The sequence below is a fragment of the Cupressus sempervirens genome, chromosome 7 (genome assembly GCF_028749045.1).
Source record: "Cupressus sempervirens isolate cs-2001-9-10 chromosome 7, ASM2874904v1, whole genome shotgun sequence".
NCBI classification, from domain to species: domain Eukaryota; kingdom Viridiplantae; phylum Streptophyta; class Pinopsida; order Cupressales; family Cupressaceae; genus Cupressus; species Cupressus sempervirens.
The window spans coordinates 812,675,511-812,693,487 of NC_143124.1; the positions used below are offsets into that span (position 1 = coordinate 812,675,511).

General features: G+C 35.5%; 1 protein-coding gene across 2 annotated transcripts in view; it reads left to right on the forward strand.

The window, feature by feature from the left end:
* The window catches only part of LOC149549879 (apoptosis inhibitor 5-like protein API5), a 63,854-nt gene that overhangs the window by 31,457 nt on the left and 14,420 nt on the right, over positions 1-17,977 (forward strand). For both annotated transcript variants that reach the window (XM_089793097.1, XM_089793098.1), the window contains 2 exons: positions 4,667-4,749; positions 4,884-4,958. In XM_089793097.1, coding sequence (XP_089649223.1) covers positions 4,667-4,749; positions 4,884-4,958 — 158 coding nt within the window. The remainder of the gene's footprint in view (positions 1-4,666; positions 4,750-4,883; positions 4,959-17,977) is intronic.

Here is a 17,977-nt window from a genome sequence, read left to right on the forward strand (position 1 = left end):
GTGGAGAGACTTCTTCCATTGGGCCCTAAATACGAGGATTGAGATGTGGGGGTGCGTCTTATCAGACTTTTGGATTCCACATAACACTCTTATTGCTCAACCCAAGTTGCCAGGCACTGCATGGAACAAAGAGATGCATGAGAAGACAAAGGTGGCAATTACAAGATTTTGGATCTGCAATGGTATTCCCTTCAATGCTTTATGTAGTTTGTATTGGGGATCAAGTGGTAACTTCGATTTCTTTGTTTGGTAAGGGGTTCAGGCCCCCAATTCCTTATGAGGTGAGTGGGCCATTGTTAGATGGTGGGGTAAGAAACATTCATTAGCTTGTGAAAGAGCAAAGAAAAGTTTGGGAACAGAAAGGTCGCACTATTATATTCAATGGGTGGACAAATGGCAGGAATATGATGCTCATCAATTATATAGTTGCTTCAGGGGGGACGGTATTTCTAAAATTAGTTGAATGAGGTAGTAATAGAAGTGGGAGTGGCTAATGTCATCTAGATTGTGACTAATAATGCAGCTTCTTATGTGGCTGTCGGTAGACTTCTGATGGAGAGAATCCCACATTATTTTGGAGCCCTTGTGTTGCCCATTGTCTTGACTTGCTTATTGAGGCTCTAGGGAAACTAAGCTTGGTGGAGAAGGTGGTTGAAGATGGAAGGAATATTGTGAAGTACATCTTCAATCATACATGTGTCTTGGGTCTTATGAGAGAGATCACTAGTGGTAAGGATCTTGTACGAGCAAGGGTCACACGCGTTGCTACTAATTTTCTAAACTTGCAAAGCATATTTGAGACATTGTTAGACTTGAGGCACATGTTTCTAGATAAGAAATGGTTAGAGAGTCCTTATGCCAGGAAGCATGAAACATAAAAGATTGTGAGGATTGTGCTTGATGCTAGCTTTGAAAAGCTAATGGAGGAGATCCTCAAAGTAGGCTTTCAAGTCTTCATAGATGATTTAGTATTTAATTTTGAAATATCTTCATTGACTGAATTTTGTAAATTTTTTTATGTCCAGGTGTGAGAACCATTGGTGAAGGTTCTAAAAATTGTGGATGGGGATAAAAACCCCATGGGGTTTCTATATGAGGCCATTCAACACTTGTACAGGTCAAATGAAACAAATATAGACCCATATGGAACATCATTAATTGGAGGTGGAACTAACAACTCCACCAACATATTGATTCAATTGCCTACTAGTTGAACCTCAACATGTATTCAAAGGCTGCTTGCTGATAATGAAACCAAATATAGACCCATATGGAACATCAAATATAGACCCATATGGAACATCATTAATTGGAGGTGGAATTGACAACTCCACCAACATATTGATTCAATTGCCTACTAGTTGAACCTCAACATGTATTCAAAGGTTGCTTGCTGATATGGACCTCTGAGGCCTCATACTTGATGAGTTGCAAAGCTACTAGAGGGAAGAGGGGCATTTGTTTTCTTCTCTTGATTGCAAACGTAGGAGATACACCTTGCAACTAGGTAAAAAATAACATGTATCTTGTTTTATCATACCATTTATTTCGCTTATGAAGTTTACTAGAAGTTTTATTACATCATAAATGGTTTTTTCTTAATCCTTGTAGATCTGTGGTGGGAAGATTAAGGTGCCACAATGCCTAATCTTTGATAGCTTGCCCTTCGAATTTTATTGCAGCCTTGTAGTGCTTCTGGTTGCGAGAGAAAGTGGAGTACTTTTCAGAACATACACACAAAAAAACGTAATAGGTTGACTCAAAAGCGCTTGAATGACTTGGTTTATGTCAATTACAACCTTCTCTTTCGCAAAAAGAAGGTGAAAGGGAAAGCTTCATATGAAACACTAGACTTGGATGACATTGATCCATATTTAGCAGATTGGATTGCTCCTCTTGATGGTGAGGATGCAGATGTGGATGTGGATGAACTTTTATTGACAGATGAGCAACTAGCTGAGTTTGAGATAGAGGCAGATGACTGGGGATGCAGATGTGGTAGCATGTGAGGAGGAGCATGAGCTTAGTCATCCATCAGAGGCTTCTGTCGAGCGTGAGGCACCTATTAGGGCACCTGTTGAAAATGTTGCCACAACAACTACTTTAGCACCAACCACCCAACAACAACGTTATCTTTTGAGTTTTACTCATTTATGCAATTTATGATTGCTACTTTTAGTTTTTTTTTTTTTTTAAATTAGACTGTAGGAATCGGGTGCAAAACGGCCCCCCCTATAAACTGCAGTGTGCTGGGTAAACTTTTTAACGTGATTGGTAGCGCAGGCGCGACACACCCATCGGTACCACGGGGACGGGGGAGACTAGAACCTGTGACCAACCCCCTGCAACAGGGAAGAGTTAGCCAACCGAGCTAGGGCCTCCGCCCTCTTTTTTTTATTAGACTGCAGGAATCGGGTGCGGCACGGCCCCCCTTATAAACTGTAGTGCGCCGGGTAAACTTTTTAATGTGATCGGTAGCGCTGGCGCGACACGCCCACCGGTACCACGGGGACGGGGGAGACTAGAACCCATGACCAACCCCTTGCAACAAGGAAGATTTAGCCAACCGAGCTAGGGCCCCCGCCCAAATGAGAAGTTGGACTACATTTAGTTTTCATTGATACTGAAACTTGAACTTAATATGTATTTAGAAGTTGTAGTTTTATGGAGTTTGACTTCTATATTTATTGAACTTATATATATTCAGATGTTGTACTTGTTTTTTGGTATATGAGTCTAGCACTATGTTAACCTACTAAGTTTTTAGTGGCTATGAATTACTTGTTTAACTAAAAACTTTGATTGATATATGGTGGATATCTCAAATCATTATATATTCCACAAATTTTGTGTGTATATGCATTTTTAAGAATATTTTAAGAAATTGTATATTTTTCAAGTGTTTGATAAAAGTGCCGATTTATTGCCGAAGTTTTTGTCGATTCGAAGATTTTAAATTTTTTTGGGCTGATCGAGATATTGCCAATACTGAATATTTAAACTATGGTTTATAGTAAAAAGTAAGAGCTTAAAAAATATTCTAACAGGTCTTGTAAATTTTGTTTTGTTTTGAAAATGACTTGGGTTAAGGGACCTTAGTCTTTGGTGAGCCAACATCCAATAAGTGTTAACTAATCTAAAACCCAGTTGCTTTCATATTTTATACCTCTCATTTTTAAAAATATTCTCTTATCCCTCTATGTTTGATTAATTTGTGAAAAAATACTACTGAGCATACATAATGGCATCTTTAAGTCAAAGATCATTCATCTCTTGGACCCGGATTTCTGCAATATTTAATGAAAACAAGCTTTTATGGTTAAGCAGAGTTCGTGTAGATAGGCTTTATTTCAAATGGGAATTGGATAAAGTACAAACTATTTTGTTAGACCCTTCTACCCTCAGCAGGCTGCTAGATCTGCCACCTTGTTTTCTATACATTTATTGCTGAAGTTTTTGCCGAGTTTTTGTCGATTCCAAGATTTTAAATGTATTTGGGCTGGCTGAGATATTGCTAATATTGAATATTTAAACTATGGTTTATAGTAAAAAGTAAGAGCTTAAAAAATATTCTAACAGGTCTTGTAAGTTTTGTTTTGTTTTGAAAATGACTTGGGTTAAGGGACCTTAGTCTTTGGTGAGCCAACATCCAATAAGTGTTAACTAATCTAAAACCCAGTTGCTTTCATATTTTACACACCTCATTTATAAAAATATTCTCTTATCCCTCTATTTTTGATTAATTTGTGAAAAAATACTACTGAGCATACATAACGGCATCTTTAAGTCAAAGATCATTCATCTCTTGGACCCGGATTTCTGCAATATTTAATGAAAACAAGCTTTTATGGTTAAGCAGAGTTGGTGTAGATAGGCTTTATTTCAAATGGGAATTGGATAAAGTATAAACTATTTTGTTACTCTTCTACCCTCAGCAGGCTGCTAGATCTTCCACCTTGTCTTCTATACATAATTATGTGTATGAAATCTCAAAATTCTCTGGCACTTATTTAAATTTAATTTCCTGAGTGAAACTGTTTATTTGCCAGTCATTGCTCCGCCTCTTTTTATAATTTATTACAATATATAGAAATTTGAGCTCTTTTCCACATGAAGTTTTCTCCATCCCTGTTTCGTAGATAATCTTATTCCTTCTGACAAAGGTTTTTCTTTTGCCTTATTAATTTCACCCAGTCCCCAATGTACTGAAAAGTTGAGAACATCAGGAGAGCTTGTCTATAGACATCTATAAATATTTCTCCTCTTGTTAATCCTATATCTCCTGTAATTTAACAGAATTGGAGTTAACCCAATCTGTACAAGGCCTTTTCATGCATGCTTGTGACTTCTCAGCCTAATCCAACTAAATACATCAAAGGGAACATTAATCTTGCAGACGTCAGTTTCATCCCATGATTTTTATGTTAACATTGCTCTAACTAAAATGATTTTTATGTCAAATTATTTTTGATTCAAACAACAATTTTGTGATGTCAATATACTTTTGTAAAGAATGACATTTTTTACATCAAGTTGTTTTAAATGCAAAATCAATGCCATTTTTTCTTTGTTTGTTTGTAGCTTTCATTGGTGGGAATTTGCAGCAATAGAGTCTATGTAGAAGTGCAATACCTGTATACTAATAAAATTTGTTTTGTGGGACCAGCATCTTTGACAGCCCTCTTTAAACACATAGAGTGTTCTGATGAGAATATTCGTGAAAGAGTACTGAATTTTGTGAAGGATAAGGTACGTGTGTGGCAAGAAATTTTGAGATACGAAATTTAGTCCAATTTTTAAAATTTTATATTCCTTTACAGAAATCTGGATGTCTATAATTGAAATCATTTAGTTTTTTTGTGATGATTGATAAATTGATTCAGGTGTTCCCTCTCAAGACAGAGCTGTTGAAGCCACAGGAAGAAATGGAAAGGCATGTTACTGATTTGATAAAAAAGGTCCATTCTTGACATTTTTTGAACTAAAGGTTTACAACTATGCTTTGAATGATTAATGGTGCTGGAAATATTGGGCAACAAAACAGATAGTTTTTCTGAAATATTTTCATTCAAAAATAAACATTTCATGATGGAAATATAGTTTCTTTGTGTAAAATTTACTTCCAGGCAAGGTTGCATGGGTACTTGTACCCACGTACCCAAGTACCGGATACACGTATCCCAAGTACCGGGTACTCGGTGGAGAGCATCATAGCTAAGGACTTCGATTAAGATTTTTGATTTTTAAAAAAAAGTTTTTTGTTTGTGTATCAGCTTGTTGTTTATCAAGCTTAATTCAATACCTAATTAGTTTGAAACTTTGATACCATATTGATTAACAATAAAATTTATCACTGTTCAAGTCAGAAGTTTATCATTTGCAATATGTCATTGTCATATGATTTATGATCTTCTTGTTCATGTTTAAAGTCTGCCTAGTCTGCCTTCTCTATCATGCATGTAAACATTTATCATATATTATTGTTACAAACATATAGCAAATCTGAAACTGAAAACAATACATTACATTTGCAAACTTTATCACTGTTCTTGTTATGCATCTAAACATTTATCATACATTATTATTACAAACATATAGAAAATCTGAAACTGAAAACAATACATTACATTTGCACACTTTATCACTGTTATTTTTTTGAAAAACCATTGTCACGACTCATAATTTCAGATTTTCTATAAATATAAAAGTATAATTAAAAATAAATTTTGGCATACCCAAGTACCCCCGTCCCCTATCATGAAAAATAGTCGTACCCGTACCCGTACCCGTACCGGTACCCTAAGTACCCCAAGTACCCCTGTCCCCGTGCAACCTTGCTTGCAGGGTATAATAAGGCAAAAAGTTATAAAAAGCAAGAAGCTATAACAATTAAAAATAAGACATTGAGAAGTAGTTTATTTAAGAAATTTCAGCTTTTTCAAATGTAGATAGGTTTACAACTGTGCTTTGAATGATTAATGGTGCTAGAAATATTGGGCAGCAAAACAGAGGGTTTTCCTAAAATATTTCATTAAAAAATAATCATTTCATTATGGAAATATAGATTCTATGTAAAATTAACTTCCAGAGTATAATAAAGAAAAAAGTTATAAACAGCAAGAAGCTATAAAAATTAAAAATAAGATAGCAAAAGGTAGTTTATTTAAGAAATTCCAGCATTTGCAAATTTAGATTTGACTGCTTTCAATTACATTTTTTTATTTCTGTGCAATTTTTTATTATCCAGAGAGACTGATTCTTGTTGTGACATAATATGTGGAATGTGGGAATTACTGTGTTGCCAATTTGGGCTCCAGTTCGTGTATGACTTTTTCCAGTCTTGGGTTTGAGTTTGGGTTTGCATTCTTTCGTATATTTATATATTATGAACTTATATAATTCATAAAAAGTTAAAACATACATAATTGGAATAGAATCTTAAATGGAAAAGGCTGCAAGAAAATGGAGCCTTGACCATGTATGTACCACCAGGAATATGTGCAACTGGTATTGTATCAGCCAGTGACAAAATTTTCCAATGCATCAGCGACAAGTTTGCCTCTACCTAATGCATCAGTGACTATTATAATTTTTTTAATATTTTAGTCTTGCTATATTTTGCTAGTTCTAGTTAATGGACATTTAGGCTTTTTTAAAAGTTCTCTTTCAGTTCTATTATAGATATTGTCTTATTAAGACAACTTGCCTTTTTTGTTCACACTATAATTAGCGTTTGTAAACTATATTAAGAGTCTACTGATAATACAATTATTTTCTTGTTTATAACAAATTTATGGTATCAGAGTGAATTTTTTGGAAAATGATTTTTTTTCCATAATTCATGTTTAACAAAAACACTTGAGAAAAATAATAAAATATCTCTGAGCTACCTGTGTGTTTAATTATTTATATTTTTTCAGAATTTTGGCGTTCTCTAAAATGCACATGAGAAAAATAAAATAACAACACCAGGGCCCATGTTCATTTCTTGCCCTGCAATTCTTTTGGTCCTCATCCATGTCAGCAGGGTTATTGGCCAGTAGTGGCAGGGAGGCAGGTTCACATCAGTAGTTTTTTTTCGGCCAATAGCATTAGGGAGTCTGTAATATCCCCCTAAATAGTAATCAAATCTAATATTAAATCATAAATGATATTCTTATTTCTAATGTATTTGTTAGATCAATCAATAAATCAGTTAATATATAAACAAATTGATATACATATATTAATATCAGTAAGTATAGTATTAAACATTTATCATAGTAATAAATTAATAAATAACTATAGGCCACCATTCACGTATTAACACTAAATTATAGGCCAAGAATAAACTAATGGTGGGACCCAAATATCAAGCAACCGCTATAAGGCCGTGTCCCCATCATCGGCATATATAGAAGTAGGTGAAATGCATAGGATAGGGATCATAGGTAGAAAACATAAAAGAGACATTTTAAAACTTAAATTAGGATCAGCAATCTTAGAGTATAAAAGAAGCCCAATCATATGCTAATGTGCCATGATGGAAAGTTAATGAAATAATCTCCACTGACTGAGCAAAGGACCGTAGGAAAAAGATTGGGATTAAGGCAATTTGATAGCAGCAAAATACAAGAAATCTAATCACAGAAGTAAAAGTTATAAGCTGATGAACAAGGAACAGGAGAATAAGACAGACTCACATAGCGTGGAATGATCAGGAGAACAGACAAAACAAATAAGAAAAGGCTAGTTTAATAATAAACACAGAGTGAAAACTGTCACCCCAGTTAGAAGGAAAGAAATCGGAAGAAGCATGTGTAAGTGAGAAATGGACATATAACATAGACTCCAAATGACAGCGGGGATGGCAGATAAGACAATAAAAAGATTAAAAGACATTTACATCATACGTAGTCAGAGATACTTGCCAGTAGTAAAGGAAAGGACTGGTACCAAAATTTAGCAGTGATAACAGGATAAGCGCAGAAACATCTAATAGGATGAGGACCAATAACAAGTTAGAGACCAAAAAAAAAGATGACAAAGGTAGACATCGTGAATTAAACCACATATACATCGGAGTGAAGCAAATGATGAGGAAGACCATTTAAGTTAAGACTAAGAAAAGTTAGTAAAAACCATTCACCAAGATTCTGTCAGTGCAAGCATCCTGCAGATTAAAACAAGTAAACACATAAGACAATGATTGTGTGAAGATATTAAATAAAAGGGGCAGTGATAGAAATTTTTAAATGAGTACAAGATCATCAAGGGAGGACTGGTTATTTTGAGGAAACTAAGTCTCAAAAGTAAAAGAGAGAGTAAAGAATATATAACACTGGACCATAAGCATAAATAATATTGTAGATAATCAAGTGCAAACTTAGAAACCGACCAGAGGTATATTATAATTGTTTCATTTATGTGATAGTTGACAATGGATTATAATGAGATCAGAGCTTATAGTTCTTATAGTGACCAAGTTAATCTTGGTAGAGGGCATTAATTATGGATGTCGAATTTCTCATAAGAGAACTCAGAGACTAGGGGACATTCTTAACTGAATGTTGCGATTCTCAAAAGGAATCCACAGAGAGATTTGTAGAGAATCTCTTAGAAGCAATGTATATTGTAGTGGTCAATCATATGCATATGTTAGAGATAAAGAGGCTTGGTTAGAGGTGGGATCTTTACCAAGTAGTGTTATGATGAATACAAAGATCCTGGAGGCCTTAGGGAGACTCTCTTCACATGACGATTGCCTAATGGAGAATTAGTTCTCATTAGAGGGTTAGGTAAATCGAGAAGAGTTCCTTCCAAAGGATTAGGAGGGTTAGTAAATGATAATATTTCTATTGATATTTAATTAGTTTAATATTTCTAACATGTTTTGGATTTTAAATATATATTTGCTATAATGTACTAATGTTTTGTTACAAATTCAAACATCCATTGCTTAGACTAGAAGTGGGGATTGTTGGTTCCCAAAACTACAGATTGGTATCCTACAAGTCTTGCCAACTAGATGTTGGGATATCCAATCGGTTAAGGCCAACTTGACAAGATCGATCAATTGAATTCGAGTCTTCTGCACTTCTAGCTTTGCAAGGCCAAGGTAAGTGTACTTGATCTTGAACAAATCATTTAAGTCCAAGATAATTATAATAGATTGATATGAATATGAATGCAATGAAAGTTTCCCAAATGGCAAGGATTATAGAAAACTTTGAAATAGTAAATAATGAATTAAGAATAAAAGTAAATGATTATGTAAATGTGAGTGTTTTAAATAAAAATAATTATTGTGGAATGTTGCAACAAAAGAAAATATTAATTATTCAAAGGAAAGATATGAGATAATTGCCAGCATATGGATAATGAATCATGAATAATTCAAAGACCAGTGCCAGAATTTAAAGGGCAAATAGAGTCAATATTATAAGTTATTACGTACAACTTTATAAGGTTCTATGCATCGTAACCATAAACAGTTTAGTAATCAAGACATGACAGTTCAAATATATAGAGGCAATTTTAAATTAGTCTAGAATGTGCTTAACTCTGAAGAGACAAACTAGACACAGATATGGATAATTGACCCTATCCACTTATTCCACAATATCTGCGATAATCAAATTTAAAATGCTATAATTGACCCTATCCACTTATCTATCATATAAATTATTTATAGAAATTAAAAATAATTATAAAGGACAACTTAATAATGTTTCAACTCTAGAATTAAAAATAAATAATTATGCCAGAAATAAAATTGCAATAAAGACACTCCTTACATATGATCTATCTACTGCAAATTTATCCAGGATTGCACAAATTTTACCTAGTAATTAAAATCCACGAGGTTTGTTCAATCACTGAATCTTCTCCAATAGAAGAATATAATATAACAAGTGTGCATATGTAACTTGGGTATGTAAAAATTTGTAAGAGAAAAATTATGAAATCTATGTATTGTATATAAAAAATCCCCTATTTTTAATTCTACAAAAGACAGGGTGTCTCTTCAGAACATCATGCCCCTTGATAACAAGAAACTAATCTTTTGCTATAATATAAAATTTTAATGAAACTTTGATTTAGTAATAATAACAACTGATAGGTTGTATAGTTTTATTAGCAATTATAAAACTATATTTGAATATGCTAGAAATATTTTTCATCGCACATATTCTCCTCCCTCTATGCATTTATGATTGTAGCATTTAATAGTTTTTTTCTTAATACATGAGATGGGCTGAACGATGCCATTAGATGAGTAATCGTCATGTGGCACTAAGATTGTAAATGTAGGCTTCATTTCCCATATTTCTTTACAACGAGCAATTCTCCTGGAGGATTTATATGCTCCCGTGATCAATATTATCATGCGTATGTCTATTCTTTGCACATCTACCATCAACATAATACCTTGGTTCGAATTCTCCGCTTCCATGGTGATTCTTCTTCCTACGATAAACATAGAACAACATTAGATGCCAATGATTGGTAACAAATAATATGTTTCTCATGCTTTGGAGGCCATTTGAGGTATGAGCACTAAAGTCTCTACGATCGAGCATATTGTATTGGGCTTTAAATTCGAAAAATAGAAACATGGCAACCGTTGTGAGTCCCTTATGAGGTATTGATGTAGTGCAAGGTAGGAGAATCCCCAAAGAAGATATCCTAGCCCCCAACAAATAACCACACTACGAAAGATAAACAACAATGCAAGAGCTGATATTAAATCACAAATGTTTATTCATAAAATAACTGATTACATGCAATGTGTCGGGCTGTAAGGCCTTCTTGGTTACAGCGAAATACAAAGCAAGTAATAGTTTTGCAAGGTCCCTCAAGATCCCATCCAAACCCTAGCTAGTCCAGATCCACACGCTGGTAGAAACCTTTAAGGAAGATCTAAACTTGTGCTCGCAAGCCCACCAAGAAATCTCCTTGTTTCCCAAGCCTCAGCTACTAGCTCTTCTCCAAAATTCGCTCCTCTACCACATCCTCTTCTCCAAGATGGATGAATAATGCCTAAAGACTTCACCACACCCCCTACTTATACCCAACTAAACCACAAGTCGGCCTAGTAAGCTACAAATTAAATAACCCTTACATTAAATACATGTAGAGTCCCAAGTCAGCCTCCAACAGAAATTATATACCAAATGCCTTAAAAGGCTTATAGCACTTATTAAATACATCAAAAACAATTAAGCAAGAAACAAATAGGTCCACTCAACTCCACCAAAATCCCTCCAACATGCAAGATGGTCAACTACCCTAGGATGCTCCTGCATCAGATATTGATACTTCTGACGGCACTTAATGGATGATCTTTGAGCAACTTTGTATAGGTATCCATCATGTATCACCTATGATTTGAATCCTCTGCAGCTTCCTCTGCAGCTTCTATTGAAAAGGGAACAAGCATCACGAGTTTCCAAATACAGGGGGTGCATGACAAGTAAGACTTTGATATATAAATCAGGTGCTACGATAAACTTTCTTCACAAGGTTCTTGAGCAGTTGTGACTGTAGCAAATATTCATCCTTGTGCATAATTCTTTAGACCTGTGATAAACATGGAGCACCTTCAAATCTAATGTTTGCCTGTTCATGTGATATAGATGAGAAAAGAGCCAAACTCCTTTGTTGAGTCAATGCGTGGAGATGTGAAACCATATCCTGTCTGGGCTGATTGTTTTGCAGATACATCTCGTATTTGGTATTGGATTCTTAATGCCTTCGATAGTAATATCCTTCAGCGTGGTTTGCACAGAAAATTGTATTACGTCTTCTCCTGGATTATGAACTCCTGACGGTTCTGTGTTTATTCGATAGAGCAATCATTTCTTCCTATGGGCGCATATTTTACTCCATAGAGTTATTCCTATTGATGGACTCTATTCTGTCCATTCTCTCTTTCTGCATCTGCTCTCGAAGTGTGTCATCCACTCATAAGCCTTCTCAATAGATATCAATGTCTCAGCCATCACTACTAACTACGGGAAATAATCTCAAGTGTGTGTAGGTCCTCATTCAATGATGATTCTGCCTCGTTCATTCCCTGTACTGTGTAGTCACATGGTAATATTCAGACAAGAGTTTGCAGAGCTACAGTGATAACTTTTATGGGACTTCTTTTCATCCATGTCTATGTTTTCTGTTGCAGATATGCTTGCTATTGCATTTTCTGAGCGTTAAATTCTTTAAGATTTGGGTCTTGTTGAGGAGCAACCAACCCAACAAAAGAATTGCCTGTGAAAGATATGTTGTAACATCGTGACATGAAGCAAATTGTAAGCCTTCAGGACTAAAGTATTTATGACATTGGATTATGAACCGAGTCTCATCTTCCTGCCCTTTTCTTTCACACAGCCGGACCCATGTGTCTGCCAGAAATGTGATTTGTAATTAAAGTGCTAAATGTTTTGTCAGTCCCAACAAGCATTTGATTAGAAGTTGGGTCTAAAATCCTTAGGACGAGATATTTCCTTGAAGAGAGCATATATTTAATTGACTGAGTAAATCATATCTCCAATATGCTGACTGCAATATGCTGTAGAATATTTTACCATTGCTTGAGTGTATCCATGTATCACTATTTCAATGTAGACATTATGCAAGCTGTAGATGCTTTATCACCTTTGCTTATAGTATTATTTCAATTTATATTCATAGCATTTCAACAAGTTTGACAAATTGAAGATAATTTCCACTTCATTCAAACTGTGAGTTTGGCTCCTCATACTTTAAATATTGGTAATGGTTACCTTAGCAATCCTGTTCATGCTTATAAATTCCTTTGATATCATCAATCTTCAACATCATTCACAAATGGAGGCCTTATTTTTGTGAAAAAATAGGGCTCCATCAAGCACATTACAGAGTCGAGTATTTTCTCTTGCTTGTTGATGATTTCAGCATGAAGATGTGGCTGTATTTTCATTAGCATAAGTCGGAGGTGTTCAGTGTGTTTCAGAAGTACATGGCCTTAGTGGAAAAAGGGTCCAGTTGTTAGATTATCACACTTAGGTTTGATAATGATGGAGAATTTTGTTCATTTGAGTTCTCTGACTTTTGTGCATCACATGGGATTAAGCATCAGCTTAGTACACCTTACACCCCCCTTAACATAACAATGTTGTTGAGCGCATGAATCGTACAATCACAAAGACAGCGCAATCAATGTTGGAGCATCGCAATGTTCCAAAGAAGTTTTGGGCAGATTTAGTCCTTACTGCTATTTATCTTCTCAATTGGTCTTCCACAAATTGTTAAGAAGACAACTCCATAGGAAGCTTGGTCTGGATGAAAGCCCAAAATCAATCATTTGAAGAGTTTTTGGCTCTACAACATACATTTGAATTCTAAATGGCAAGTGCACTAAACTAGATTCCAAGACTTGGAGATTGATGCTTAAAAGATACAGTAATACACATAATGCTTATTAACTGATTGATGTAGATACAAGTCATTTCATATTTAGTTAAGATGTGGTGTTTGATGAAGATCGAGGTCTATTTCAGCCTTCTCATGAGGATTAGTATCTAGAGGCTTCAGAGATGGATGTTCATCTTCCAGTCGGTTCTTTTGATGGGAGGGATTTGGTTGACAATTTGTTACCAGTTCCTCAGGATATTCAGGGTCTACATCCCTTGATTCGAGATCTTGTTGTTCCTCCTGTAGTGGATGTTGGTCCTTCTACTCTCGAGCCTAAGTGGTGGGCCATGACCATTGGTGCTCTTCATGATGATGAGTTAGTTAAGGGGTTCTTGAAATAAGAGTAAGCAACATCTCACAATCAATTTCGCTCTTATGGTCAATAGTCACAGTGTTTTTGAGCCCCAGACATATTGAGAGGCTAAGGGTATACTAGAGTGGGAACATGCAATGACAATGGAACATCAAAGTCTCATAAAGAACAACACTTGGCCATTGTCCCCACCAGGGAAGAAACCCATTGGTTGCAAATGGGTCTATAAGATCTAGTATAAGGTTGATGGCACACTTGATAAGTTTAAGGCACGAGTAGTTGCTAAAGGTTTCTCATAGAGGGAGGGCATTGACTATGATGAATCATGAGACATTTGATCAAATTGCCAAATTGAGTACCATTTGTCTTGTCCTAGACCTTTCAGCATAATTTGGTTGGCACATTCATCAGATGGATGTCCAGGGTGCTTTTTTGAATGGTGATATGCAGGAAAAGGTTTACATGACACAACCTCTAGGTTTTATGTTGCATGTAAAGAGCATGGAGTTTGCAGATTGCTAGAAGCTCTCTATGGCCTCAAACAGGCAAGTTGTGCATGGCACATCAAGATTGATAAGTATTTGATTCATAATGGGTTTTAGCCATAGTTAGGGGGCTCGGACTTGCGTCTAACTCGGAAAGTCAAAATTTGACTCGAACTTTGACTCAGTTAACGAACTCGGCAAGGACTCGAAAAATTGAAAAACTCATGAAATTCAAAGATTTATAAGGATTTAAGATTTTTTCATGCATCTTTTAGTCAATTAACATCAAATACACAATAATTGAGATAATAGAAGCTACTTAATACACATACATAATTTTGCATAGATCACATAAGTATAAAAGTGAATTTTTGAAGGAAAAAACCTGAATAATGCAATATAAAGTAATGAACATAGTGTCACTGTAGCGTCAAATGTTTACAATATTCATGGATTACGAAATCCATGGTATCAAAAGTTCAAAAAATATATCAAAATAACAACTAGAGTGTAGAACAATAGAAGACTAAGGCTCGTACTAGCCTATGTCCTCCTACGAGTATGCCTAAGATAAGTCATGGAAGAGTGTAGAGCCATCCTATCTCCCTCTGTCTGAGTCCAAACCTCACCCTCATCCTCACCCTCGCCCACATAATCCTCATCATCAGACTCGAATCCATCACAACTAGCCTCGGCGTCTTGCACTCTGTCTCTTCGACTGCCATCGCTACTGCGTCAGCCTCCCTATCCACTTGATCAACCCACTCTACATTTTCCTCACTGAAGACAGGATCAACAATCTTTGTGTTCCACTCTGCATGTGGATCAACATTCTCTAATACAATCGGTGATGTATCAATGCCTAGGATCTGTGTATGGCGAAGGCGAAGATTGTAGTGATGCATTGCCAATCTATTGTGCTTCTTTGAGTGTATATGTTTGAATGGACTCCAATTACATTCGCATCCTGATGCACTAGATGGCTAGCTTAAGATGCAAATGACAATCCTTTGTAAATTTGGCACCTTAGTGCCAAACACTTCCCACCATGCATCTGAAACAAGAAATTTTTAAATCAATTCAATAACTTTGACTTTATCAAATTAAAATGGTAATGGAATTAGAAATTAGGATGTAGAATCAAAGATTTTTACCATGCATCAATTCAGTCCTATTTTTCTTGCACAACTCCCGTGCAAATAAGTCCCCTTGAGCTTTCTCAAACAACTAAATCTCATGGACTACAATTGTTCCAACTCTTGAATCAGGTGACATTCTCTCTACAACATCATAGAGGCCACTCCACACCTCATCATCAGCCTTGAAATGTGGGCTGAATTGGTATGTTGGATTAAGGAAGTAGGCCGCTGCATGTATAGGCCTGTGAAGTAGATTGTGCCAACACCTATCCATGACATCCCATATAGGCCATACCTATCTCGATTTCTTGCTAAAAAAGAGCGAATGACCTCTTTCACCCTATCTATGCCCTCATAAATGCAGCCCATTGAGGGCTTCTCTCCATCAGTAGTTCTTAGGAGAACAACAAGCGGCTTTATGAACTGTAATCATTATGAAAGTTGGAAGAGAAACAATCATCTTTAGTTTTTTCTTTAAAAAATGAACAATAATTTATACCATAATTTCATAAACCAAAAAGTTGAAATGAGGACGAAAAGGAAAATTGCCGTCACAATATCTTCGATCGGTATCCAGAAGGAAACCTCATAAAAAATGCGATCAGCTGCATTAGTCCCTACAGTGGTCTTTGCATATGATGATGCAATTTTCTTCTCACTTACAAACATGAGTCTCAAACTTCACTTTGAATCAAACAAAGATTGCAATGTGAGAGAGTTGGTTGCAAATCTAGTGACCCCTGGATGAGACAGCTTCTTTTGGTTTGTGTATTTTCTCATGAGGCTGAGGACCCATGTATGATTATATATGAATTTGCATACACTCTTTCCTTGTTCTATAATTTTTTTAATCCAAGGGAGTTTACCAAGATCTTCTAACATGAGGTCAATGCAACGAGCAACACAAGGGGTCCAAAATAAGTGAGAGTGTCTCTTCATAAGAAGCTTTCCCACAACAACATAATTTGGTGCATTATTTGTAACTATCTGCACCACATTCTCCTCATTCACGTCTTTTATCACCTCATCCATTACATCACAAAGATATTCAACATTCTTTGTTTTTCTTGAGGCATCAATTGATTTCAAAAAACAGTGGCACTGAAAAAAAAAAAATTAGTATAATGATTAATGATCAATCATAAATTCATAATTTATAAACGTAATCACTTAAGTACAAGTTCTACTTCTAAATTTTTAATGTCTACAATTATCTGAGGAGGAGACAAGAAAGTTGAGGAGTGTTCTACTTCTATCAGTCCAACCATCAATCATGATGGTCCAACCCTTCGTCTTCCACGCCTCGTGCTGCTCCTTGATTGCGCCTTCTACATCAGCCACTCTTTGGGTCAAAATAGGGCCTCTTAGCTCGTCAACAGTAGGGGCTTTGAACTCCGGACCACAAACAATAAGGACATCGATTTCAATTTGCCAATAAGGGGACCTAAAACAAATAAAATAAAATTTAAAGTTAAACAAATTGGTATATTATATTATTACGATTAAATTTGAAAACAAATTAAAATAAACAAAATAACCATATTATTGTCTCTTGAAACTTGAAAGCAAGAGAAGTAAGACATAAATTTAAATTTAAATAAATGAGTACCTCTTTGCATTGAATGAAATGTTGTTGTAGATTAAGAAGTCTCCAAGTGCCAATTTTGCATTATCATACTTCTCCATGTTCCAACCCATGCTCTCAAGCAATGGTTGTGCACTTGGAGCCGTGCATGGAATAAAGATGGAATCAAGTGTTGATCTTTGCTTATGAATGCGAAGCCCAATGGTCACACTCGTAGAAGCAGCATCAACAGTAGGTGGAGTAGGGGATAATGGAGAGTGAAAACTAGAAGATCCCTATTGGGCTAAGTTGTGCCATTTCTTTTTGTTGCTACTTTTTCAATTCCTTTTTCTCCATTTTTCCCTCTAGAAGAGTTTGCATGTCTTGCATAATATTCTGGGGTACTTTGCATTTTTTAGCATCACGCCTAGGTATATGTGGTAGGTGATACTTAAATCTATTTATGCTTTTCCCGTTATATATTACATCGCAATGCCAACCTGTAAGAACTCCCTTTTTGTGGCCTAGGGTGGCATGTTTCCAAGTCCTATCTCTTGCTATTGCAGTTGGGTTTACATTAGGGTTAAAGCAGCCCTAGTTCCACTTCCACAAGGCTCACCTTGAGGCATGATGTCAGTGTGTTTGCTGCTGCAATATGAATATATTATTAATAGAAAAAAGTTAGCATCAAATCAGATTTTTAAACTTTAGGGCCTTCTTATTTATCAAGTTTGTCATCAAGATAAATTAGAATATATCTAAATCGTAGATACTAGAAGTAGAGACTAAAACAAATGTAAACAAAATGGAAAGTAAAAAATATGAATGTAAAACAATTTACAAAACAACACAAAGAAATGCAACTTGTTGCTTACCTCTTCAAATTTGCATAAATTATGGAAATGCAAGTAAGTTTGTAGAAGCCTCCTCCAAATGCTTCGTTAAGCTCCTCTCAATGCTTAAGTGCAAACTACAAAGTTGCACAAACCATTAGCAATTGATATGGGAGAGCCAACTGGTTCGCTAATTTCTCTTTCAAAAA